Source organism: Saimiri boliviensis, chromosome 2 (assembly GCF_048565385.1).
Source record: "Saimiri boliviensis isolate mSaiBol1 chromosome 2, mSaiBol1.pri, whole genome shotgun sequence".
NCBI lineage: Eukaryota > Metazoa > Chordata > Mammalia > Primates > Cebidae > Saimiri > Saimiri boliviensis.
This window is the reverse complement of record NC_133450.1, coordinates 239,456,832-239,482,797: the sequence shown is the minus strand read 5'-3', so window position 1 is coordinate 239,482,797 and position 25,966 is coordinate 239,456,832. Positions and strand designations below refer to the sequence as shown.

At 37.0% G+C, this 25,966-nt stretch overlaps 1 protein-coding gene and 1 pseudogene across 8 annotated transcripts in view; both read left to right on the top strand.

The window, feature by feature from the left end:
• Window positions 1-25,966, top strand: part of ERCC6L2 (ERCC excision repair 6 like 2) — a 201,719-nt gene that overhangs the window by 70,977 nt on the left and 104,776 nt on the right. For 7 of the 8 annotated variants that reach the window (XM_074395602.1, XM_074395598.1, XM_074395599.1 and 4 more), the window contains 7 exons: window positions 8,599-8,760; window positions 9,156-9,363; window positions 13,656-13,796; window positions 14,785-14,898; window positions 15,767-15,886; window positions 20,826-20,897; window positions 21,457-21,602. In XM_074395602.1, the coding sequence (XP_074251703.1) occupies window positions 8,599-8,760; window positions 9,156-9,363; window positions 13,656-13,796; window positions 14,785-14,898; window positions 15,767-15,886; window positions 20,826-20,897; window positions 21,457-21,602 (963 nt within the window). Of the gene's footprint in view, window positions 1-330; window positions 421-8,598; window positions 8,761-9,155; window positions 9,364-13,655; window positions 13,797-14,784; window positions 14,899-15,766; window positions 15,887-20,825; window positions 20,898-21,456; window positions 21,603-25,966 lie in introns of those variants that run through there. The other variant, XM_074395601.1, reaches the window with a different exon arrangement.
• Window positions 10,450-13,649, top strand: LOC141583499 (Parkinson disease protein 7 homolog; annotated as a pseudogene).

The window sequence follows — 25,966 nt, the reverse complement described above, 5'->3', positions numbered from 1 at the left end:
CTACAGGCACACGTAATGATGCCTGGCTAACTTTTTGAGTTTTTAGTAGAGATGGAGTTTTTCACCGTGTTGCCCAGGCTGGTCTCAAACTCCTGAGCTTAGGCAGTCCGCCCACCTCAGCCTGCCAAAGTGCTAGGATTACAGGCGTGAGCCACCGTGCCCAGCCTATACTGTGATTTTTAAAAAAGCTCTCATTATTCCTTTGCTTGAGTTAATTTCCTTTTAGAATTATTGAAATATTTAGTTCATATTAACTTACTCTTTGGAAAGGAAAAACCTGCATTAAGTTTTCTAGAATTTCTTACTCTGTTTCTTACAGTGAATACAGGATACCTCTTCAAACAGTGATTGTTAAAGAATGATAAGACTTGTCCTAAATCTCATGTACAGCCTTTTATGCAGACAGTGCCTCTGAACTAGGTCAGTGATTTTCATAAATTATTTCAATTATGAGAGTCTGTTGTGAATGTAGAGTGGCAAAAAATACACACACGCATGCACAGAACCACTGTAGCGTAGTGTGTAAGACAGAAGTGGCCAAGAGGCAACACCAGTAATACAGCAGGGAATAGATTATAGAGAGTATTGGAAGGTACTTCGAGGATTCTGATCTTTATCCTGAGAGCAGCAGAGTGCCCCTTACAGTGTTGTCACCAGATTAGCGGCAGGATAAAAACGATGAGATTTGTACTTTGTAAGTACCGTAGCTGCTGTGTTTGCGGATAGAGGAGCGCCGAGCTGAGTGGAGAAAGACCAGTTAAGAGGCTTGTTACGTGCTGAATTTTGTCACTTCACCTCAACTCCCCTTCCGCAATGTGTATGTACAGCTCTCAGCCCCAGTACTTCAGAATGTAACCGTGTTTAGAGACAGGTCTCTTTGATTAAGTTTTAAAGAGGTGATTGAGACCGAGGCTGATTGGGTGGGGCCTGGGTTCGTTATGACTGGTATCCTTATGTGAAGAGAAAGGGACACCAGGGACACACCGCACGTTACAAGGGAAAGGACTTGTGAGGGCACAGCAAGAAGGCCGTCGGCTTGCAAGCCAAGGGGAGAGGCCTCAGGAGAAACCACACTGGCTGACACCTTGCTCTTGAAATTCTAGCTTGCAGGATTGTGAGGAAATACAATCGGGTTGTTTTAAGCCATCCAGTCTGTGCTATTTTATTTTGGTAGCCCTAGGATACCAATGCCAGGCTCTTAGAGTAGTTTGGTCAAGGCACCATGCTAGTGAGGTCTGAACTCTTCATAGTTGTTCGAGCAGCAGGCTGGGCCTTGGTAAAATCATTAACTTCCATCTGCTTGTAGCCTAATTTCTTTCTACAGGGATACAATTTATACCTTTTAGGTGAAGATTAAAGTGTGGCATTAGAAACAGTTATCTAATAAGTTTTTTAAATGTTTAGATGTTATAGTTACACTCAATTTGAAGTATTGCTAATGAAGGAATTCATGATATTCCCCCCAAGTCAACCGAAGCTTAGAAAACCGGGTTATTTTTTAAGGTGATGCTTTCACATCAGCATTAAAATGATTTGGCATAGGATAAAAATGAAGAACAACAGTCGATAGTTGTCTCAGATTTTATAAGCACAAAATAAAGAGTAAAAACAGTTACTCATTACCTATGTGGCTTTGGGTAAATTGGCTCATCTGGAAAATGACAGAGGATGAATTAAATCTGTCTTTGTGAAAACTAGCTCCTCAAGCCCAGCTGGAGAATTTTATTAAAATCAACTTTAGGCCGGTGCGGTGGCTCAAGCCTGTAATCCCAGCACTTTGGGAGGCCGAGGCGGGTGGATCACAAGGTCAAGAGATCGAGACCATCCTGGTCAACATGGTGAAACCCCGTCTCTACTAAAAAAAAAAAATACAAAAAATTAGCTGGGCATGGTGGCACGTGCCTGTAATCCCAGCTACTCAGGAGGCTGAGGCAGGAGAATTGCTTGAACCCAGGAGGCGGAGGTTGCGGTGAGCCGAGATCGCGCCATTGCACTCCAGCCTGGGTAACAAAAGTGAAACTCCGTCTCAAAAAAAAAAAAAAAAAAAAAAAAAAAAAAAAAAAAAAAACTTTAGTGAGATTTAATTTGTATATAATAATTATACCATTTCAAGTATACAGTTTAATGAATCTTGACCAGGGATTGGTGTCCTTTTTCTGTAAAGGGCCAGATAGTGAATATCTTAGGCTTTTGGGCCACATACAGCGTTGGCTGCATATTTTTCTTTTTCGTGACACTTTAAAATGTAAAAACTACTCTTAACTTGCTGACCATACAAAAATGGCCATGGGCTGGATTTGGCTATGAGCATAGTATACTGACTCCTGGTTTTGACAGACGAGTGTAACCACTATCCCAAACAAAGTACAAACTATTTTTATCATCTCAGAGCCTTTACTTCTTTACAGTAGCCTTTCCGGCTTTCACCTTGGGCAGCTGCTGATTTTGATTGCTGTCACTGTAGATGAGTGTAAGCTGTCACGGAGCGTGTCAGTGGTGTTACACAGGAAGCACCCTGCTGTGTGTGGCGTCTTTTGTTCAGCGTGTTTTTTGAGATTCATTCACATTGTGGAGTAGATCAGTGATTGTTCTTTCTTAATGTTGCATTGTATTCCATTTTGTCAGTATGCACGTTTTCTTACCCATCCATCTGAGAATAGATTTTGGGGTTTTTCCCGTTTTTGATTATTATAGATACAACTTCAAGGGATATTTGTGTGTAAGCCTCTTTTGGACGGATGTTTTCATTTCTCTTGGAGTAGAATTTCTGGACTGTATGGTTAACTGTAGGTTTAGCTTTAGAAGAAACTGCCAAACCATTTTCCACAGTGGTTTTACTCTAGCTAGCAATGTGTGAGAGTTCAGTGCTTCATATTCTCAGCAATATTTGGTATTGTCAGTCTTTTTGTTTAGCTGTTTTAGTAGGTGTGTAGTAGTATCTTGTAATTTGCGTTTTTCTGATCCATGTGCACTTGGGAAAAAATGTTTTTTCTGCAATTAGTGGGTGTCGTGTTCTATAAACGTCAGTAAGACTAGATTGGTTAAGGTATTGTTCACGTGTTTTCTGTCTTTGCTGATTTCCTTTTAGGTTGGCTTATAGTATCTGAGAGAGGAGAGTTGAAATTTTCAGTTATAATTGTAGATATATTTATTTCTCCTTTCACTTCTGTCAGCATTTAATTTAGTATTTTGAAGTTCTTTTATGAGGTGTATGTGCATTTATGTTTGTTACTTTTCCTGATGAATTGATCCTTGTATCCTTAAAAAAAAGGACCTATTTATTTCTAATAATGTCTCTTATCTTGATGTTTTATCTGATATTAGCATAGCCATATTGTGGTACATCTCAGTAGTTTGCTCCTTTTTATCGTTGAATGGTACTGTTACATGGCTATCCCATATTTTATCCATTTGCCAGTTGATGGATATTCAAATTGTTTCCAGTTTTTGGCTATATGAATAATACTGTTGTCTTATGCTGAGTCTTATGCTTACTGCATATGAATAGCTTTTCATGTTTTTATTTCAGTACGTTTGTTCTTAACATTTGGAGTGAGTCTCTTATAGTGCCGTCTCGCCTTTTCAACCATTCAGATAATCTTTGCCTTTTATTTGGGATATATAGACCATTCACTTTGAATATGATTGGTAAAGTTGGATTTAGAGCTACCATTTTTGTAAGGTCTGGGATTTAATTGTATAAAGCAAACTTATAAGCTAATAAATTAGCCTGTTACTATTTCATGGATCCTGAGAGAAGACAGACTAATCTGAGGCATGGAGAGGTCACATAATTTTTCTAGGCCTCCACAGCCAGGAGGACGTGAGGTTTGAGCATTGATCATCTGCTGCCAGACCTCAGGTTTGGTTTGGTTTCTGAGACAGAGCCTTGCTCTGTTGCCTCGGCTGGAGTGCAGTGGTGCTGTCACTGCTCAGTACAGCCTCAGTCTACCACCTCAGTCTCCCGGGCAATGGGACTACAGGCATGCACCACCATGCCTGGAAAGTGTTTATTTTTTCACAGAGACAGAGTCTCCCTGTGTTGCCCAGGTTGATCTCAAACTTCTAGACTCAAGTGATCTTCCCACCTTGGCCTCTCAGAGTGCTGGGATTGCAGGTGGGAGCCACCATGCCTGGCCAGACCTTAGGTTTTTAACCGATATACTATACCACCCCAAAAGATGTTTTGCTGTTAAATAAATATAATAAATTCATGTATCATACCATGAGGCATATTTTAATTATTTCTTACCTGTCTGTCTCCTTAGACTGTAAGCTCTTTGATGTAGGAGAGTTTTAATTTCTGTATCCCAGTGCTTATTACACTTTTAGCACATGAGAGTTGCCAAATAAATGTTTTTAGGTTGCTGTTTTTTCTGTGATTGTTATAAATATTAAACAAATTCTGAAGTAGAATTATATAACCAATCATATATTTATAAGATTAGAAGAATCAAAATATTATGATTTTTGTTGTATTTAGTTGTATTTATTAGTTCCAATGCCTTTATGTTGTGTTTGGCAAATATTTAAAACAATTAATATTTTACCTGAGCAAACAGTAAGTTGTTCTTGTGAGGTTAGTGCTCTGGGCATTCATCACGATAGTCCACGGAGAGGATGAATCACGCTAGGTAACATAAGGAGCTATTGCTTTTTTCTTATTGCTGTTATGTTTTTTTCTTTATTTCAGTTTCTGTCAGAGTTACATATGCATATGATTTAAAGAGCTAAATATGATAAAAGGCTTTTAGTGAAACACTGCAGTTCACGGCCCCCCAATCGCCTTCACCTCAGCGCTCGCCCATCTTTGTATTCTTTACCTCCTTACTGCTATAGAACATGCTTATGCTGCAACTTTAACATTTTTCTTTAGTTTTCAGCATCATCTGTTGATTTCTTCTTAAGGAAAATGAGGATTTTGCTGTGTTTTGCCCTTCTCTTGCCTGCTGTGAGATGACCTGACGCATCTACTTTGTGCAGTGGCAGGATTCTTAAACAGACTATTATTGAACGTTTACATGACTCCAATTTCCAGAGACATCGGGGGCCACCCATTCGTAACTTTTCAGGAACTAAATAATATGAATTAGATTGCTTCTTGGCTTTTTTTACTCTTGACATAGGATGCTGTAGTCTCTGCTTTTCTAAGTCATCTTGTCTGTGTTCTTTTCAGCTTCTAGAATTTTTGCTATTTTTTCCTCTCTTTCTCCTTGAGGCTTCTAGCTTTTTTCAGCTTTATATTAAGAAAATGATGAAACCTATAGAAAATTTAATGGTACATGAACATCCACCCATATTCTCAGCATCTAGATTCAACAGGGGTGTGTGTGTGTGTGTGTGTGTGTGTGTGTGTGTGTGTGTGTGTATTTTTTCAAATGTTGGCAAAATATAAGTTAATGTATGTAAACGTGTGTGCCTGTGTCTTTGTATATAGGGGAGGTAATCAATCATTTCAACAAGTTGCATAAAACACAACATCTTTAAGTTTTTTAGCATGGATTTCCTAAAGCTAGTGATATTTGTTGTCATACCACAATATCACTGTCACACACAAGAAAATTAATAACAATTAAAATTTCCTCAGTTATTCTCAAAACATTTTTAATATCTAGTATGTATAAAGTAGGATTCAGTAAAGGTTCAGATGAAGAATTTGGCTAAGTCTGTCTATTTTCTTCCTGTATACATCATTTTTCCAACTTTTACTTTTTAATTATATGACTTTTTGAGGGGACCAGGCCAGTTAGATGTCTTTTAGGATATCTCATATATTAGATTCGTCTGATTACTTTCTCAAGATACATTCATCTGTCATTTGTATTTTAGTAAGGTAGTTTTGGCCCAAAGGCTTAAATAGATTCAGATTAAACACTTTTGGCAAGAATCCTTCACAAATGATGTTGTGGACTTCAACTTGCATCACTTCAGGAAGTGTTCATGTCAGGTTGTTCGACTGTCAGTGATGCCAAGTTTGCCCCACAGGTTAAGGACGTTACCATCATCAGATCTCTCCATTGTAAAGATATGCTTCTCCCTTTATAATGAGCAGATGAACTGTGGAGTGATACTTTGCCACCATTTAAATATTCTGGTATCCCTCAGTCCTTTTACTTAGTAGTATTAGCATACACAAATTATTCTTGTCGGAATCAGTTACTTTACTAGGTTTGGCAAAATAATGTTTTTCTAGTTTTATTATTTCTTTTCTGTATGTTAATGGTATTCTCCTGTAAAGGAAAGCTTTCTTCATTAATTAGGAATTAACTACAATTTTGACTTTAAAAAAGCCAGGTGAATGCTTGATTCTTTTGCTTTAATGACCACTTTTTGGAGTAGGAAGTTAGCATAATGGTCATCTACAGTGGTGGCAAAATTTCTCACCCTCTTCTCCTTTCTTTCTCCACCCCCCCTTTTTTGTGTATGTGAGTATCACTGTGGATTCGGGCATTATTTAAGTATAGTTGACATAAAATGTACTCTTGTAACTTAGAATGGTTTTTGGTAAATTTTAAAAGTTGTGCAGTTATTACTACAATCTAGGTGTAGAACATTTCCATCACCTCAGAAAGTTATTTGTCTGTAGTCAGTCCCTGCTTCCATCTGCAGCCCCTAGCAACCACTGATGTGCTTTCTGTCTCTATAGATTTGCCTTAACTGGACGTTTCATATAAATGGAGCCATTCAAGAGAAAGCCTTTGGTGGCTGGCTTCTTTCGCTTAACATGATATTTTTGAAGTTCATTTATATTGTGGTACATTTCGGTAGTTTGTTCCTTTTTCTTGCTGAATGGTACCGTTATATGGCTATTCTGTATTTTGCCCTTTCACCAGTTGATGAACATTTGAATTGTTTCCAGTTTATGGCTATGCAACTACGCTGCTGTGAACATTCACATACAAGCCTTTGCACCTAAGTTTTCATTTTTCTTGGATAGATACACAGGAATGGAATTGTGAGGTCTTACACTCAGTATGTTTAACTTTTTAAGAAACTGCCAACTGTTTTAGAACAGTTGCTGTGCTTTCTCAAAAGCAGTGTATAAGGATTCTAGTTTCTCTGCATCCTTATTAACACTTGGTATTTTAAATCATTTTTATCATTGCCATTCTAGTTTTAATTTGCAGTTCTCTGAATACGATGTTGAGAATATTTTCATGTACTTATTTGCCATCTGTATATCTTCAAGCAGACATTTTGTGAAATGTCTATTAGAATCTTTTGCTTATGTTTTAATTGGGTTTTTAAAATTTTGTTGACTTGTAATAATTCTGTGTTATTGTTTTTTTTGTTTTGTTTTTTGAACGGAGTCTGTCTCTGTCACCAGCCTAGAGTGCGGTGGCATGATCTTGGTTCACTGCAACCTCTGACTCCCTGGTTCAAGTGATTCACCTGCCTCAGCCTCCTGCGTAGCTGGGATTACAGGCAGGCGCCACCATGCCCAGCTAATTTTGTATTTTTAGTAGAGACAGCGTTTCATCATGTTGGTCAGGGTGATCTTGATCTCCTGACCTTGTGATCCGCCCGCCTTGGCCTCCCAAAGTTCTGGATTACAGGTGTGAGCCACTGTGCCCAGCCCAGTTGTAATAATTCTTTATATATTCTGTATACAAGTTCTTTATCAGATTATGATTTGCAAATATTTCTGCCCAGTCTGTAGCATGTTTTTTTATTTTTTTCATGGTGTCATTGGAAGAGCAAAAGTTTTTAACTTTGATGAAGTCCAACTTATCACATTATTTTTAATTGACTATAAATTTTGTGTCACATCTAAGAAATACGTGCCTAATCCAGAGTCACAAATGTTTTTTTCCTGTGTTTAAAAGTTTTAGTTTATATTTAGGTCTATGATCTGTTTTTAGTTAATTTTCATGTGTGATGTGAAGTAAGGGTCTAAATTCATGTTTCATAGAACTCCTGGATTTTTGTTCATTCAATATTTTATATTCAATTGTAGTTAATATTCTTAATGATGCCCAAATATTCCAAATAGGCTGGCGTCTCTGTTCTTTGGACGTATTCGCATTTGCATTTGGATACATCTGTGCTTTTCCACTGTTGAGTGTTCCCCCAACACATGCCTGAAATCAACTGTTTCTCCATTTTTCCATGAGGCTCTAGTTCCTTTTGGTGACGAGACCACTAGGGGTGATCATTGCTACTGGGGTAACAGTCAATTCTAAAGTTTCTTAGTGGACAGGGCTGTGTAATACAGCTTTTAAAAATCATGAGTTTATATTGATATTTTTCATTCAGATTTAATGTTGCAAGTTTTATTTCTTTTATATTTGTTTTTCTGGTTTAATTCCAATAAGGTAATTTAAAAAAATCCTTTATTGTCATTTCAGTGATGTTTAAATGAAATTTGTCTTTTTAACATCTTTAAAGAATGTCTATACCCTTTTATCTTCTCTATGCATTTTATTTTTGTGGACTGTCCAAGACTGTGACCATTTAACTGAAGAGGCAAGAATCCAATGGAATCATCAAAAAGTAAAAAGGAGAAAAACTTTGATAGAGAAAGCTACTCTCTAAAAATTCTATTGACTGAGAAAGGAAGTTTTCTCAACCTTAACCTTCTTTTTCCTTACTTTATAGTTTGGAATGGTCAGCTATCATTGTGGATGAAGCTCATAGAATCAAGAATCCAAAAGCCAGAGTAACAGAAGTTATGAAAGCTTTGAAATGTAATGTCCGCATTGGCCTCACTGGAACCATTCTTCAAAACAACATGAAGGAACTGTGGTGTGTTATGGACTGGTGAGGGAAAACACTTTTTAAAAAATTATTTTATAGTACTTCAGCTGAATACTATCTTGTTTGCTAATTATTAGTGTCCAAACAAACAAAACAATCGTTTGTCTGTTTTTAGATGTGTTTGACCCCAAATGTATATGGGGAGGCCTATGAAAACCTATCTTTTTATTTATTACTCTTGGTCACTAAAGTAAATACACATGCTAACTGCCAGTCTCATCCTCATATTATAGTTATAACCTGAAACTGTCATAAAGAAAGAACATTCTGTTTTCTTGGCTTCTGTTTTTGTTACCATTAGTAATCAAGTAATGTAGTATATCTCTTAGAAGCAAGAAGTCAGTGTTTTTCTTTTTAGGTAATAAAACCCTCACGTTTTTCTTATTGTCTTCCTAAAGGGCTGTGCCAGGTCTTTTAGGGAGCAACTCCTACTTCAAGAAGCAGTTTTCTGACCCAGTAGAACATGGTCAGAGACACACAGCAACCAAGAGAGAACTAGCCACTGGCCGAAAGGCCATGCAAAGGCTTGCCAAAAAGATGTCTGGTTGGTTTCTCAGGCGCACCAAGACTCTTATCAAGGATCAGTTGCCTAAGAAGGAAGACCGGGTAAGAACTGCATTTGTGTATATTATTAATTTCTGGTCATATTTTATTCTATTTTATTTTTTTTCTTTTTAAGAAAAAGTCTGTCTCCTGTGGTATTTTATGAATATAGTTTTTGCCTTTTACTCTGTATGGAAAAAAATGGTTACATGCAGAGTTTCAGAAACCATTGTGAGCTCAGTTGTTCTCCTTACTGACTTTACTAACCTGTTAGCTAACAGGTTTATTATTAGTATACATTAAACTCATTTCTCATTAAAAAAAAATTTTTTTTTGAGACTGCCTCTGTTGCCCAGGCTGAAGTGCAGTGGTGTGATATCAGCTCACTGCAATTTCCGCCTCCCGATTTCAAGCGATTCTCCTGCCTCAGCCTCTCGAGTAGCTGAGATTACAGACGGGAGCCACCACAATGCCTGGCTATTTTTTTTTTTTTTTTTTTTTTTAGTAGAGACAGGGTTTCACTATGTTGTCAAGGCTGGTCTTGAACTCCTGACCTCAGGTGATCCACCTACCTCACCCTCCCAAAGTAGTGGTATTACAGGCATGAGCCACCACTCCTGGCCTCATCAAAACTTTTGATAGAATTTTTGCCAATAAAGAAGGAAGAGCTTTTCTCTGCAATGTGCTTTCTGTTCACACTTTGTCCTTCCCATACTGTCTATTGTCTACCACACAGGGTGTTCTTTGGTACCTTAATTCTAGCTGTAGGACCAGAGTGATTAATAGCTTTTTAAAAAATAGGTAGGTCTGTTTCTTGTAGAATGCTATTTGCAGTTAGACAACTAACCTAACTTTTCGAATTTGTAGGAAAACTGTGTTGTTAAATTGTTTAAGAAAATATGAGGAATGGACTTTAAGAATATATATTTTTTTAATATAGCGGTCTTCTTTTATAGTTTTTAATCTTGTGTTTCTTCTAGCTTGGGTGATGGAATAAAGGTTCTACAAATTACTATGGAACTAAACCTAATTAATGTCCCAAGTAAGGGCAGTCCCATGAAATGCCCTCTAATTTTAGTATATCCTCTTGATTGTTACTTTCAAAAGATAGATTTGAAAGGAAAATATGTTATTAAATTGAGATACTTCATGGACTCTCGTGTATGTGATTTAGCTATCTGTCTAGTAGGAACAACACAAAAGTATAAGGAGAGAATTGTGCATCGAGGTTTAGAACTTGGGTTCTGAAATCAAATACTATGAGCGTAAATCCTAGCTCCTCTGCGTAGAGTTTTGTGACTTGGAGCAATTTGTGAGGCTCTCAGACCTGGGTTTCTTCTCTGTTAAATGGGAGTGATGTTAGTAGTGCCTGCCTCACTTGGTTGCTCTGAAATGCATGGCATGTAAGAAATCTTGAGTAATTGACACTATGTTTAATAATACTAAATAATTCAAGATACCTTCGTACTTCATTGACAACCATCTTCTATATTCACTTTTTTTCTTAAATGTACTTTTATATTTAATGGTGGAGTCAAGCTGCACTAAATATTTTATGAAAACATTTTTTAAAAATCTACTGTTGGGAGGGGCAGGCTCGATGTGTGCTGCCATGCATCTGTCTTCAGTCTGCTTTGGGTCTTCAAAAAATAAAAGATAAAACTAGCTTCCGATAGAGCTCTGGTCATCCTGGCTAAAGGAGCAGAGGAAATGGAGATAGTCTTCCCTGTAGACGTCATGAGACAAGCTGAGATTTAAGTCACCATTGCAGATCTGGCTGGAAAATACCCAGTACAGTGTAGCCGTGATGATGTTATTTGTCCCGATGTCAGTCTAGAAGATGCAAAAAAGAGGGACCAAGTGACAAGAGGTTTGTAACAGGAGATAATCTGGGTGCACAGATTTTATTTGAGTCTGCTGCCTTAGGAGAGATACTGAAGGAAGAAGAAAATGGGAAGGGCCTCATAGCTACTACCTATGCAGGTTCTGCTGGTCTGCTGGCTCCTGAAATAGGTTTTGGAAGTAAAGTTACAACATACCTACTTGCTAAAGACAAAATGATGAATGGAAGTCATTACAGCTACCCTGAGAATTGGGTGGAAAAGGACAGCCTGATTTTTACAAGTCAAGGGCCCAGGACTGGCTTCGCCTTTGCTCTTGGGATTGTTGAGGCCTAAGAGGAGGTGGTGGCTGAAGTGAAGGCTTCACTTGTTCTTGAAGACCAGAGCAAAAAAATGTGATGATCAGTTAGAGAAATAGGCCATTTGGAATCCATTCTCACTGTGTTTGCTTTAAACAGAAAAATGGTAGGTTAGTACGCTGAAAAGCCATCGCCATTCCTGCTTTTGTGAAGTACAGTTGTGAAGTAACAACCACATAGAGGTTTCTCAACCTACAAATTGTGTCTCTCGCCCAGGCCAGAGTGTTACGGCATGATCTCGGCTCACTGCAGCCTCTGCCCTCGCAGTTCAAGCTGTTCTGTCTCAGCCTCCTGATTAGCTCGGACTACAGGCGCACTCCACCACGCCCAGCTAATTTCTGTATTTTTAGTAGAGGTGGGGTTTTACCATATTGGCCAGGCCGGTCTGACCTCAGGTGATCCGCCTGCCTCAGCCTCCCAAAGTGCTGGGATTACAGGCATGGGCCATTGCGCCTGGCCTGTATCTACATTTCTGAGCCTTGTTTATGGAATAAACAGGACATTTTGGGGAAAAAAACATTGTTTTATCTAGACATTACCATATTTGTTTGTATGCCCCTTTGCCTATTGGCAATAATATTCTGCTGTGGTGATATAAGCATATAAATATTTACAACTATTCATATTTTACACATATAAAAAATGTCAGTGCTTTGTCCCTGAAGTCAGGAAGTGCCTTGCCCGGTAAAGGACTGCCTTTTAAAGTTCTTCTGATACTGGGCAATCCTTGTGACCACCCAGAAGCCTGTGAGTTCAACACCAAAGATGTCAAAGTGGTCCATGTGCCCCCAAACACAACATGTCTAATTCAGCTTTTAGTTCAGAGGGTCTCATTACACATGGTCCTCTACGGAAAGAACAGTAAGTGCTGTGGAGGAGAACCCTGATAGAATACCACGAATGTCTGGAAGGATCAGACCATATGAAGATACCATCATCGTTCTAGAAAAAGCCATGAAAGCCATCAATCCTGGAGTAGTAAAATCCTGCTGGAGAAGACTATGTCCACATGTTGTGCATGACTTCAAAGGATGACATACTTTTATGACGGAGCCAGTCTGTGAAATGATGAGAGATTGTGGATATGGCAAAAAAAGGTGAAGGGTGAAGGATTTCAAGATACGGATCTTAGAGAAATTCAAGAGCTAATTTAAAGAAATACAGGACACCATACCAAAGGAACTGATTGAAGTCGACTTGATGGAAATAAGTGCTTTCAAAACAGTGCCACACAATGAGGAACAAGACGTAGAAAAAGCAGTAGAAAACAAATTGACATAAAATAATCTGGCAGAGGAGGTCTGATGATTTGAGATTGCTTTTGACTTCTTTTGTGACCTGGACCCTTCTGTGATATGGGCACTGAAAGTAAAGCAACTGGTGGAAGAAGGACTGGCACCATACAGGAACATTTTTTAGAGAAATGAAAAGCAAAAAAGTCAGACAGAAATCGCAACGTGTTTCTGCACAGTTCCTCCAAGCGTGTCTCCTTCTCCTGCCTCCACTGACTCCCTTTCACTGCCTTTGCCTCTTCATTTTGCTACCCATGAGACAAGGCCAGCCTGTCCTCTTCCTTGTCCTCCTCAGCGTGGCCGGTACGAAGCCCTTCGTGATGACCTACTTCCACGTCATGAACAGTAAAGATATTTTTGCCGCCTTACAATTTTCTTAATAACATTTTTTCTAGTTTCATTATGAGAATATAGGATATAATAGTCATACAAACTATGTGTTCATCAACTGTTTATGCCATTGTTAAGGCTTCTGGTCAACAGTAGGCTATTAGTAGTTACGTTTTTGGGGAGTCAGAAGTTATACATGGACTTTTGATGATGCGGGGAGTTGGCACCTGTAGCGCCTTCCATGTTCAAGGGTCAGTTGTGTAAGGAAATCATCATTTGTTTGTTCATATTATGATTTCTTTCAATTAAAATACTATGAAGTTTATTTGAAAATGAAATCATACTTTATATTATCTAGGGTGGGTAGAGTAAAGAATGTAAGCGAATTGGGAGAAATCATCACCATGTAAATAGAGGGAAACATAGTTTATAGTAACTTTCACTATTATAATTATGAAATCAGATGTAGATTGTGATTTTTATTATTGCTATATACAAAATACTAATAACTACCTTGTATTTTATCTTGGCAGATGGTGTATTGTTCTTTGACAGATTTCCAGAAAGCTGTGTATCAGACAGTGCTGGAAACAGAGGATGTGACTCTGATACTTCAATCTTCTGAGCCTTGTACCTGTAGCAGTGGCCGAAAAAGGAGAAATTGTTGTTATAAGGTAAGCATGTCAGTATATCTTTATAATCTTGCTTTTGATTACATAGTTCTCTTTTCTAGTGTAAAGTAAAAAGTAGCTTTTCCTCAGACAGTTCTTTAAAGCTCTGTCTTAAAAAAAGAATGGTTTTCAAAAGTATTTTATAATATCAAATGTAATTACATACAAAAATACATATTCAAATAGATTTTCAAAAAGTTAATTTTAGAAAGTAAGCTTAATTTTTATATCCTCCATTTTAGCTTTTTTTGGGAAGTAACCTACTTTCATCTTCAAATTTCATTTCATTTTCAAGAAGTTTCTCATTTTCCACTAATAGTAACCGAACATACTCTTGTATAGCAGGCTTAAAATACTATTCTGATGTTAGATACAGTATCAATGTAATAGAAACTCTGTATAAAAGAAAGTGGGTTTTTTTTAAGAATCAACATTTATTTGTACTTTTTTTAACCTTCTGTTTGTATTTCCTGCTCATGTTTCACCTCTGTTTTATTAAATTATCTGTCACATATCTGAGTACGTAGAGGAACCCTAAGTGAATATTTATCTAGATTGATATTTAGTCAGTCTCATTTTGCTATTTTTAACTACTTCCCTTTTTTTAATAGCCCAGTTTCCTCGGAGCCTTGGAGCCTAAATGGGAAGAAGGGGTCCGCATATCACTGTTACTGCACTGTAGATTTCATTACCAGGCACCTCCTAAGAGCAGCATTTCCATCACTGTGTGTCATGAGGATAAATGCTTTCTGTAATGAGGATTTTCCCCTCTCTTTTATGAAAAATACCATTGTGTTATGATTTACCAAAAGGTGTGATTCCACGTTAGTGATTTGTGGATATTTTATATAATAGTTGACTATCATTTTCCTGGAATTTTATTGTGCCAGTTACCAGATAATAAATATTATTGTAAGTGACATATTTTATGATGTAAGCAGGTGCATAGCTATGTTAGTTGTTTTTATTTTTTATGTTTTTCTGGTTACAGACCAATTCTCATGGTGAAACAGTGAAAACCTTGTATCTCAGTTACCTTACAGTCCTTCAGAAGGTAGCTAACCATGTCGCACTGCTGCAAGCTGCTAGTACCTCCAAACAGCAGGTTTGGTTGACATTTTACATTTCTTTGTGATGCTACTGGTGTAAATATTTTATAAAGTTTTAAAATAAAGTTATTAAAGAATGTATTTTTGGATGAAATTTAAGAGGAAACTGACTTGCTTATTTTTATTATGTAGATATCAAGGAGTATGTGCACTTAAGTTTTTAATCAAAGTGAACAAATTTCAGCTTAATTTAAAATAATTATTTTTTATGCCTTTAATAATGTTCATGTCTTAATTTTTCAAAACATTCTTTGGTATAATTACTAAATAACATATTTGATGAGTCACTTCTATTGCTCTAATAATGTGTGTAATGGTGTTTAATCTACTAGGTAAAATGAGCATTTATAATAACTTACATTAAGTATTGAGGCTGTTTACCAAACTGGCTAAAATCAGTAATTTCCAAGTTTAGGTTTAAATCCAATCCTTTACTTTGGTTCTTTTACTCCAGAGCACACCTAAATGAAAAGGTGTTTTTGTAATGATTTTATATTTTCTTTCTATGTTATAGTTGATGCCATTTAAATGTAATTTTGAAATCTCATAAGAATTTGATATTGTTCTTTGATAGTACTCTTTACTCTTTTTGGGAGTATTCAGCACCTTGTTTTGGAAATCTTAAAAAATCTTTAAAAAGTAATGATCAAGTTAATAACCCACATCATTAAGAATTCATCAGTGCCATATATGTTTAACATACTATTTTAAGAGTTTCTGAATTCTTAGTCTGACTTAGGGAAGCAAAAATCTTTAAAGTAATACATTCTTTCTAAAAATAATTTTTTTCCAAGATTGTTTCAACTTTTTCAGGGTTAAATGTGTTAAGTGAAAATATCTTTTCTTCTGTCTTTTCCCAACAAGGAAACACTTATCAAAAGGATATGTGATCAGGTATTTTCCAGATTTCCAGATTTTGTGCAGAAAACCAAAGATGCAGCCTTTGAAACACTTTCTGACCCTAAATACAGTGGAAAAATGAAAGTAAGTGCTTTTCTTTCAGGTTGCATACAAACAGACATGATATACAAAATATTTATTCAGTGGTATGACAGAAACAGCAACTAATCAGTCCAGGTGCTCAATCATTCAGACGAGATGGTGGCTATCAACAGCTGGTGCAGTTATCAGCATTGATTAGGTCACTATGAACTCTGAATACAGATGTGTGCTTTTGGTAGGTTCTCGGTAGTATTTGCTTCAAATATACTTCAAATGTGTGCTGTTATCACATAGATAATAGCTTGTCTTCAAATGTTTAAGAAGATAACTTACCAGAAATATGCATGCTAATGCAAAATGGGGGTGGGGAGGTGGGGAGGGAGTGGTAAAGGCATTATCTTGTAATTAGAGAAAGGAATTTCTTGAAGAGTTCAAGACAGGCAAAGTCCATATGTCTAGAATTTTCTGCATGCTGTTTTTACCTGCAGACCCAGATTGTAAAGTTTCAAAGAGACATTTGTCAGACACGGGAAAACTGACCTGTAGCTGCGTTGCTATTGGTCATGTGTTACCAAGGGAGGGGTATGAAAAGTAAGGCTAAGTTCTCCAACCGTGACACAGGCCTTGGGCATTGCCTGTGGCAGCAACATAAAATGCTGACAGCTTCCCGCCTCCTTGCAACAGAGTTAGTTTGTTTAACCCCTTAATAACTATCAAGAATCTTTTATTTGTGGATTCACAGATTTTTACAGAACAATTCTCAACTTTGTTATAACTTTTAAAAGGTAAGTTATTTCTTTTGACAAAAGGAATTAAAAGGAAGTAATTCAAAGTAGTTTGTTTTTTAGAGGGGTTTTTGTTGTTTTTTTGAAGACGGAGTCCCACTCTGTCACCAGGCTGGAGTGCAGTAGCTCGATCTTGGCTCACTGCAGCCTCCACCTCCTGTTCAAGCGATTCTTCCGTGTCAGCCTCCTGAGTAGCCAGGACTACAGGTGCGCGCCACCATGCCCGGCTAATTTTTGTATTTTTAGTGGAGATGGGGTTTCGTTATGTTGGTCAGAATGGTACTTGCACCATTTAATCTAGATAAGCTCGTCATGGTCTAGTTTGCTTGTGACCACTAAAATCAATGAAATAAAATAGAAGGTAGGAGTATACATATAGTAAAGACTATTGCATTAAAAACTTAATGTTTCTTTAAAATAGATGTTTATATTAATGAGGATATCATGTGATTTATTTTCACAACAAATAATTCCAATTTAATTGTATTTTCTAAGCTAGCAAATATATTTTTGTCATCCATTTCATTGACTTTAATTATTTTTAAATTAAAATGATGCATATTTTAATTTAAAAATAATTATCATCTAACCAGGGTTAGAACTGAGCAGTTATTGTCTCACAGTTTAAGCCAATAGAATATTTCCAGAAATTATAGCCGCCTCTGAAAACTGCATTATCCATTGCTACTTATTTAAATCTTATTCCCTGTGACTCTTCACTAAAAAATTACCAGTGTTGAAATTAAAGTTTTATAACTGCATTTTATATTTTTTATATTTTTGTATTTTTTACATATTCATTAAAGCTATAATTGTAAGATACACTTCTAAAGTTAATCTTCCTAGGATTAATAGTGTCTGATTAAGAGAATAATTAGATTTAATTTAATTTTAATTTTTAGAAGGGAAAAGGCAAGCATAAATGGTTGCTGGAGGCTGAGTAGTATCTTTACATGTGAATGACGCAGGTAATTTATTTGCTTCGTGAGAGAACACCAACCACACAGAGGTGGCTAGTAATAACCTAGGGATATATTTTTAGGACTATGTTAAATCATTTGTTTAACAGTGTCATTTGATCATATATTGATTTGGTGATGCAGAACTTACAGGCTTATCATAGAATCATTGCCTATGGGTTTAAGAACGCCCAAGAATTGAGTTGCATGTACTTTTTGAATTCAGGTGATAAAAGGTCTTTGTTTGGCTTGGCTTGTCATAGGTCAGCCTGCAGGTGCATGGACTCTGTGAACAGAATGCCTGCTATAATCTTGATAGCCTCAGAGCTACACTCATGACCCCAGCTCTTTCTCTTGAGTGTCAGGGTTGTGACCTCAACTGTCATTCAAGGGGATAGTCACAAGTTGCAGGCATTCACCTGATAAAAATCCTCACTTTTCTTTCTCTTGAGAAGTGCCGCAGAGCCACTTACTGTGGAGGGTGGGAAAAAAGACTAGGAGCAGCTTGGTGCTGCCGAAGTCACACAAGGGTCATATTCATCTTTCTAGGCCTGACTGACCAGTTGAGAACAGTTAAGAGCCAAGATTCCTTGCTGTTAACCCCAAATCTGTGATTCCTTTATAGATGGATTGCCTTGTTCTGTGGAGGACAACTGACTGATAAAACACTGGATCTATATTGTTAAGACTCCAACTTATACGGATTGCATTGTCCTTTTGGAAATTCCTGGGACCTTAATTTACAGTCATTTATTTAGTTAGTCTCTTTAAACTAGCCTAATTAAGACCCCAGTTTAAAAAATTTACTTTTCCTCTGACTTGTTTTTGTTTTTACTGTAAAATATTTGAAAATACTTAAAATTGCAATAGGTATGATACCACCCCAAACAATAAGAATGGATTTCTATACAATATATCTTTGGTTTAAAATGTTAATAGCTTAAGAAGAATGAAAAACAAACCACAGACTGGGAGAAAATATTAGCAAAACAATAAAGGATTGGTTTACAAAATATACAAAGAACTCTTAAAGCTCAACAATAGGAAAGCAAGCAATCAAATTTAAAAATGGGCAAAGGATCTGAACAGATACTTCCCCAAAGAAGATAATAGAGATGGTGAAGCATATGAAAAGATGTTTAATGTTATATGTCATAAAAGAATTGCAAATTAAAACAGCAGTGAGATACCACTAGATACCTATTAAAATGGCCAAAATCCAGAATACTACAAGCCCAAATGCTGGTGAGGATGTGGAGTAATAAGTACCCATCCTGCTGCTGGTGGGAATGCAAAATGGTAAGTCACTTTGGAAGACAGTTTAGTGGTTTCTCGGGAAGCTCTTAACTAAAAAATATTACCTTAAATTCTTACCATACGATCCAGCAATTGTGCTCCTTGATATTTACCCAAATGAGTTAAAATGAATTAAATTTTAATGAGTTTTAATGAGTTAGAAACTTAAATCCACACAAGAACCTCACAGGAGTTTATTCATAATTGCCAAAGCTTAGAAGCAGCTGAGATGCCCTTCAGTAGGTAAATGGATAAACGAGCTGTGGTACAGCCATGCTGTGGAGTGCAATTCAGCAGTAAAAAGAAATGAGCTATCAGACTGCCCAAAGACATGGAAGAGCCCTAAATGCGTATTGCTGAGTGAAGGAAACCAGTCTGAAAAGGCTACGTACTGTATACTTCCAACTCTGTCATCCTCTCAAAAGGCAGAACTACGGAGACAGTAAAAAGTTCAGTGGTTGCTATGGGTTCTGGGGAAGGGAAGGCTGAGTTGGTGAAGCACAGGAAATTTTGAGGGCAATGAAACGTTTCTGTATTATACTCTAATGGTAGATACGTGTCATTACATGTTTGTGAAAACCCATAGAACTGTATGACACAGTGAATAAACCCTAATGTAAATGGTGGACTTTAGCTAATAATAATGTATCACTATTCATTCGTCAGTTGTTACAAATATAGCACACCAATACTAATAATTAATATTTGATGTTACATTTTCTAATAATCTTAATACAGATGTTAATAAGGTAAAGCGTGGGGGAGGTTGGAAGTAGGGAAAGAGGAGTTTTCTGCGTTTTCTGCTCAGTTCTGTAAAACAGAAAAAAATAATGTCTATCAATTTAAAAAGTTAGTCTTATGTGAAATTCAAATTTATGTACTTCATATAGAATCAGTTATTTAAAAATAAAGCTTTTACATGCAAATAAAACTCCATAGTTTCTTCAAATATTAAAGTAATGTTTACTTGATCTATAACATTTTTATTTACCATTTGATGGATTATCTGAGTAGAATTTTTTTTTATCTCCATAGTTTTTTTTTGCGGGCCTGGGGGCGGTAGGGGTCAAAGTTAGCACAATAGCTTCTCTTGATCAACTATTAAGTAAGTGTTCTATTAGGGTTTGTTTTTTTTTTAATTTAAAAGCTTAAATATTTATCATTAAATAAATTGTTTTAGTGCTTGTTTCCTTTTTCAGAACAATTTTAAACTTTGTCTGGAAAGTATCTTTTTTCCCTCTGTGGGTTGCTTTTCCACAGTGTTCTGGAGCTGTCATTGCCAGATGTGGAAATAAAAATAACAGTGTGACTGTTATACCCAAGGCTTTGGCCTGTTTGCTTCCTCCCTAAAAGCACTGTGTGTGGGGGCAGATTACTGGCATTTTGAGGTCAAAATCAAATCTGGAAGTCGAAGCTTACTGTAAATAGAGAAACAAAGGGGAGAAAATGAGAAGAGGTGTATATCTGACTGATTATTCTAAGAAAATAAATATCAAGACTTTGAGAACCTAGATGTAATTGAACACATTTCATTACATCCATCTAGGGACAATTTAAATACTTCCTAAAAGGAATGCTGCTCTATAATTTAGTTTCTTAACATATTGTAGGTATAAAGAAAGTGTATTTTGGAAATTAAATTAATCCATTTAAGTGCATCCCATAATCGAAAATGTTTCCTTTTTATTGAAACCAGATGAGATGAAACAGAAGTCTTTGGGAAATTCACCTCCTTATTGACAATATGATAATGAATAACATTTGATGTAATAGCTAATACTTTATTTCTCTAACTTGGAAGAAATGAAAGGAATTAGAAAAGATGATTGAGGTTAACATTGTATGAAAATTATTTTAAAGAAATTCTCAAGTGATGTGTATGTGTATAAAGTGCACTTTTAGTTGGAACTGGTTCACTGGTTTTTTGTGGTTCATTTTCAGGTCCTTCAACAGCTTTTAAATCATTGCAGGAAAAACAGAGATAAAGTTCTTCTCTTTTCTTTTTCCACCAAGGTGAGTTTTAGCTAACGTACTTCCTTGATTGACCAGCGCTAACTGTTGAGGCATAAAGAGTAAAGCATGTGCCTACATGGCACCTTACAGCCACATTTTCTCTTATCTACATAGTAGGAAATAGGGAGGTAAGCAGCTTAGTTTTTAAACAGATGCTAACATTTCATTTGTTTTAGGATTACTGTCAGTTATCAAACTCAAAGATTTGTATTTTCTGTTGATGTTTTTAATAATGACAGTGTTCTTTAAGACATTTAAGATATTTTAGAACTTAGAAAATAGCACACATATATTTCCATAAATGATTTCACCAGTAATACTGTTTTTTAAAAACTCAAAGATTGATTTTTATAAGAAGTTCTGATTGTTAAAGCCACAATGTTGCAGGATAACAGGGATAAACTATACGGGTCAGAAGTGAGAAAAATACTTATTGCTCTTGGAATTATAAGAAATTATGAACACCAATAATTAATACTTAGCAAGTCTCAACTTTGTAATGGTCTGAAACTAACTCAACCAAGATTCACGTTTGCCCGTCTTCATATGTCTCCTCTAGTTGCTTGACGTGCTACAGCAGTACTGTATGGCGTCTGGGCTTGACTACCGGCGGCTTGATGGAAGTACAAAATCAGAGGAAAGACTCAAGATTGTGAAAGAGTTCAACAGTACACAAGATGTGAACGTCTGCCTTGTCTCTACAATGTAAGCGAAGGAAATGTAATGACTTGATTTTTATCTAATTGTTTTTGAGACGTAGGGTAATTTTGAAAACTATCACTGGATTAATTTTTAATGGCTATGCTTATATTGTTTTGTTTTATTTGGCTTTAAGGAGAAGCAGCAAAAATTTGACTGAAATTTCAGTATTTTAAATGTGAGCTAGGCTTTTCTCTCATTTCCTTTATCATTACTGAATTCCCTTAGAAGTCTGGGTTTACAAAGGTAACAGTAAAAACATAGATATTTCTTCCTACACATTTTCTGCAGTATATTGTGATCCATGTCTTCCAGTCGGAATAATCAGACTTTGTATTAATCGGATAACTGAGAATCACTGTAGCAGCACTTTCCCCACTGTGTCAGGGAGCCCTTGGCAGCCCTCCAGGGATGGAGCCTCCACCTTGTCTCGGCTGGAGCAGCTCTGCAGTTCGAGACTTTATGAAAGATAAGTTGGTTCTAACCCTTATGTATGAATAGCCCTATGAGACCTTTTAGAGAATATACACACTTCTGAAAAGGTTTAAATCAATATAAACCCCTAAGCAAGATTAATCCCATTTTAGGAAGATACCTTTTGACACCCTGTGTAATAAGAATGTTATAGATTCATTCCCACTGTCTTTCAGAATTTCGAGGGACTTTAAGTAAATGTAAAACGCACAAAGTAAAAATTAAATCAGAATAGAAATTAACTTAAAATGAGGAATAAAGGCCGGGCACGGTGGCTCACACTTGTAATCCCAGCATTTGGGAGGCGGAGGCAGGCGGATCATGAGGTCAGGAAATCAAGACCATCCTGGCCAATATGGTAAAACCCCATCTCTACTAAAAACACAAAAATTAGCTGGGTGTGGTGGTTCGTGCCTGTCGTCCCAACTACTCAGGAGGCAGAGGCAGGAGAATGACTTAAACCCAAGAGGCAGAGGTTTCAGTGGGCCGAGATCATGCCACTGCACTCCAGCCTGGCGACAGAGCAAGACTCCATCTTAAAAAAAAAAAAAAAGAGAGAGAAAAAAAGAGTAGTAAAATATGTTTATGAAGGAACTAACACTGTTGAGCACTTAAATTATTCTTGAATTCCTACCAGTAAGATAAATGGGGAAAAGCTTTGGATTCCCATTTTCCCGTAAATGAATGCAAGAAGTAATTTTCCACATGAGTCCTTACGTACAGAGCATTAAATGACATAGAATACTGTGTTCAGTTAAATTTTGTAAAACACATTAGTATTCTAACTTCAAAATGTTTCCCAATGATAGATGCACTGAACGGCGGTTCCAGTAATAGACTCAGTAGTCTCTCACTTCTGTTCTGCTCACTTCCACTTCATTTGATGAGATCTTCCTTAAAACTCTTTATTATCCCTTCACCTCTGTTCATCAGAAATTGGTATTTAACCTGTCCATTGAATTTTTAATTTGAATCATACTTTTTAAAATGTTTGTTTCAGATGGCGTTCTTGCTCTGTTAACTCCTGTATTTTGGGGTGCTGATCCTTCTATTTGTTGTTTCCTCTGGCTCTTGCTTATGGGTGATGGTTTCTTCATGTTTAGCCATTTTTCTCTTCTGAGCTTATCTCAATGGGAAATTTTCCTCTGGAAATCCTTTGGAGACCAGTTGTAGGAGTTTTCCGCCTGTCTAGTTTTGCTTTGGCTTCTGCTGGGCAACCTGACAAGGGAAAAAGTTTTAGAGTCCTATTTTTCTGTGGCAATTTGAGTAATACATTGCATAAGTCATTACGTAAGGAACCTTACGTAATATAAGAAATACATTCTTCATCTGTGTTTTGCAAAAGACACATAAGTTCAGTTTTTATTTTGTTTTTATCATTCTGCAAAGGTTTGTTTATTTATTTTTTTTTTTTAATTTTTGTTGGGGGACAAGAATTTCACTCTTGTTGCCCAGGCTGGAGTACAACAGCGCGATCTCGTCTCACCACAACCCCCGCCTTCCGGGTTCAAGTGATTCTCCTGCCTCCGCCTCCCAAGGAGCTGGGGTTACAAGCATGTGCCACCACAGCCAGCTAATTTTTTGTATTTTCAGTAGAGATGGGGTTTCTCCATGTTGGTCAGGCTGGTCTCGATTTCCTGTTCTCGTGATCCGCCCACCTCAGCCTCCCAAAGTGCTGAGATCACAGGCATGAGCCACCGCGCCCGGCCTGCAAAGGTTTATATTTACTCTCTGTTGTAACAGAATTGTTTTGACATTGGCTTAGCCATTATCTTGCCAGAATACGAACTCTTCATTACCTTTTAGTTTATGAACTTTATGTGACTTGGAACTTCTGTTGAGAAGGACGACTGAGGTTACTTTCACTACTCTCGGCCCCTTTTTCTTGCAATGTTTGCTCTTTTAAAATTATCGTCTGTAAACTACTTTAGTAACTTTAAATCTTTGCACTTCTGCACTGGATCCATTGAATTTCTTCTTAGCTCTTTTTCCTGGAATCCCTGTCTTCTTTCTTGGTTTGCCCTCCTGTTTTACTGGAAAATGATTCAAGTTTTGATGTTCTGTCCATTAACTTTCTGCACGCCTTCTGAGTCTTTGTAAGATGTGATATTAGCATTACCCCGCACACCCACCCTTTCTTCTACTTTTGTCACCTGTCCATGTTATCTGTTAACTATTTAACTGTTACTTTGTCAAGGCTATTAATGTTTGCAATAAGTCCCACACCAATAACCAGTTACTGTCCATAGCTTGGCTCTAAAATTTGGAGGCAAAAAACCAGATTGACTATGTTTTTATGAACTAAACATCTTTAATGCAGGGGCAAGTAGTGCTAAGATAATTTCTCTGAATGTTCCCGACCTTTTGGTCACTTCAAGATGAGTGTTAACATCAGCCTCATGTGACTTCTCTTTCCTAAAACTTCATTCATGTTTCTGTTTGCACTGTTCAGCGCACTTCCAATCTCAGTCAGGACCTTTGCAGTCTTTCCCCCTTAGTCTGTTTTTGTCCTTTGTAGTAATCCTCAAGTGTTACCAACTGTCATTTGCACGTCCTCTTCTGTGGAGTCCTCTATCTCTTGGACCTTACTCCTGAAACCTTTATTCCTTGGTTTCAGCCTGGCCTAGTAGTTTTCTAGGCCTGATAAAGAGCTGTCATCTTGAAGTTTCCTTTCCACTGCTCTTCTGCCTTGGAGTGTTTTCCTGTTCCCGTGCTGTTTTTGTTCTGGACTTGCCTCCTTCTTTTCCTGGGAAACGTCCTCGTGTAAATTTTTAAGCCAGAATATATGGGAAGTAAATTTTCTACATCTGTAAATATAGAAAGTGTCTTTTATTGCCCTCTCACTTAATTGCTACTTTGTCCGACTGTACAATCTAAATTGAAAATTATTTCCCCTTCTATCTTTGAAGGGCTTGCAGCATTGTTTTCTGATAGCTGATGTGGCTAAATAGATGTCCAGGGCCAACCTGATTTTCATTCCTTTGGGAACTCATAAGAGTTTTTCTTCATCTACAGTGTTCCAAAATTTCAGAGTGATATTTGAGTCTTAGTGTGGATCTTTGTTCATTTTTTTGTGCTGGGTATAGTAGGCTTGTATGCTGCAGGCTTATGTTCTTTTTCAACTCTGGAAATTGCTTTTTTATTATTTCTTTAACAATGGCATTTTTTCTTCCTTTTTCTCTGGTCCCTCCCTCTTGCATGCCAGGTCATCAGACTTTCAAACGATACTGGTTCTTTAAATGTCTGAACTTTTCTCTCATCTTTTACATTTTGTCTTTTTGCTCTATGTTCTGAAAAATGTCATTTTTTGATCTTATTTTGTTTGAAATAATCACTTTTTTTTTTTTTGAGATGGAGTCTGACTCTGTTGTCCAGGCTGTAGTACAGTGACGTGATCTTGGCTTACTGCAACCTTCTGCCTCCTGGGTTCAAGTGATTCTCCTGCCTCAGCCTCCTGAGCAGTTGGGACTATAGGCACATACCACCATGCCCAGCTAATTTTTGTATTTTTAGTAGAGATGAGGTTTCACCCTATTGGCCACGCTGGTCTTGATTTCCTGACCTCATGATCCGCCCTTCTAGGCCTCCCAAATGGCTGGGATTACAGGCATGAGCCACCACACCCAGCCATCACATTTTTAATCTAAATTTAGTTTTTCTTGCTTTCTGAGCTCTTTTGTTTTCAGAGTTACCTTTTGTTCTGGAACATTAGTGTTTTAAACTCTAGCTTTTTGTAGTCATTTCATTCAGTTTAAAGAAGGATCATCTGGCATTTTTTCTGGGGTTTGTTTTTTGATTTTGGAGAATCAGTGAATTTATTAATGAGTTTGAGGAAAACTGGATATTTTAAGGTATGAAGCTACCCTATCCATAAACATGATGTCTCTCTATTTAGG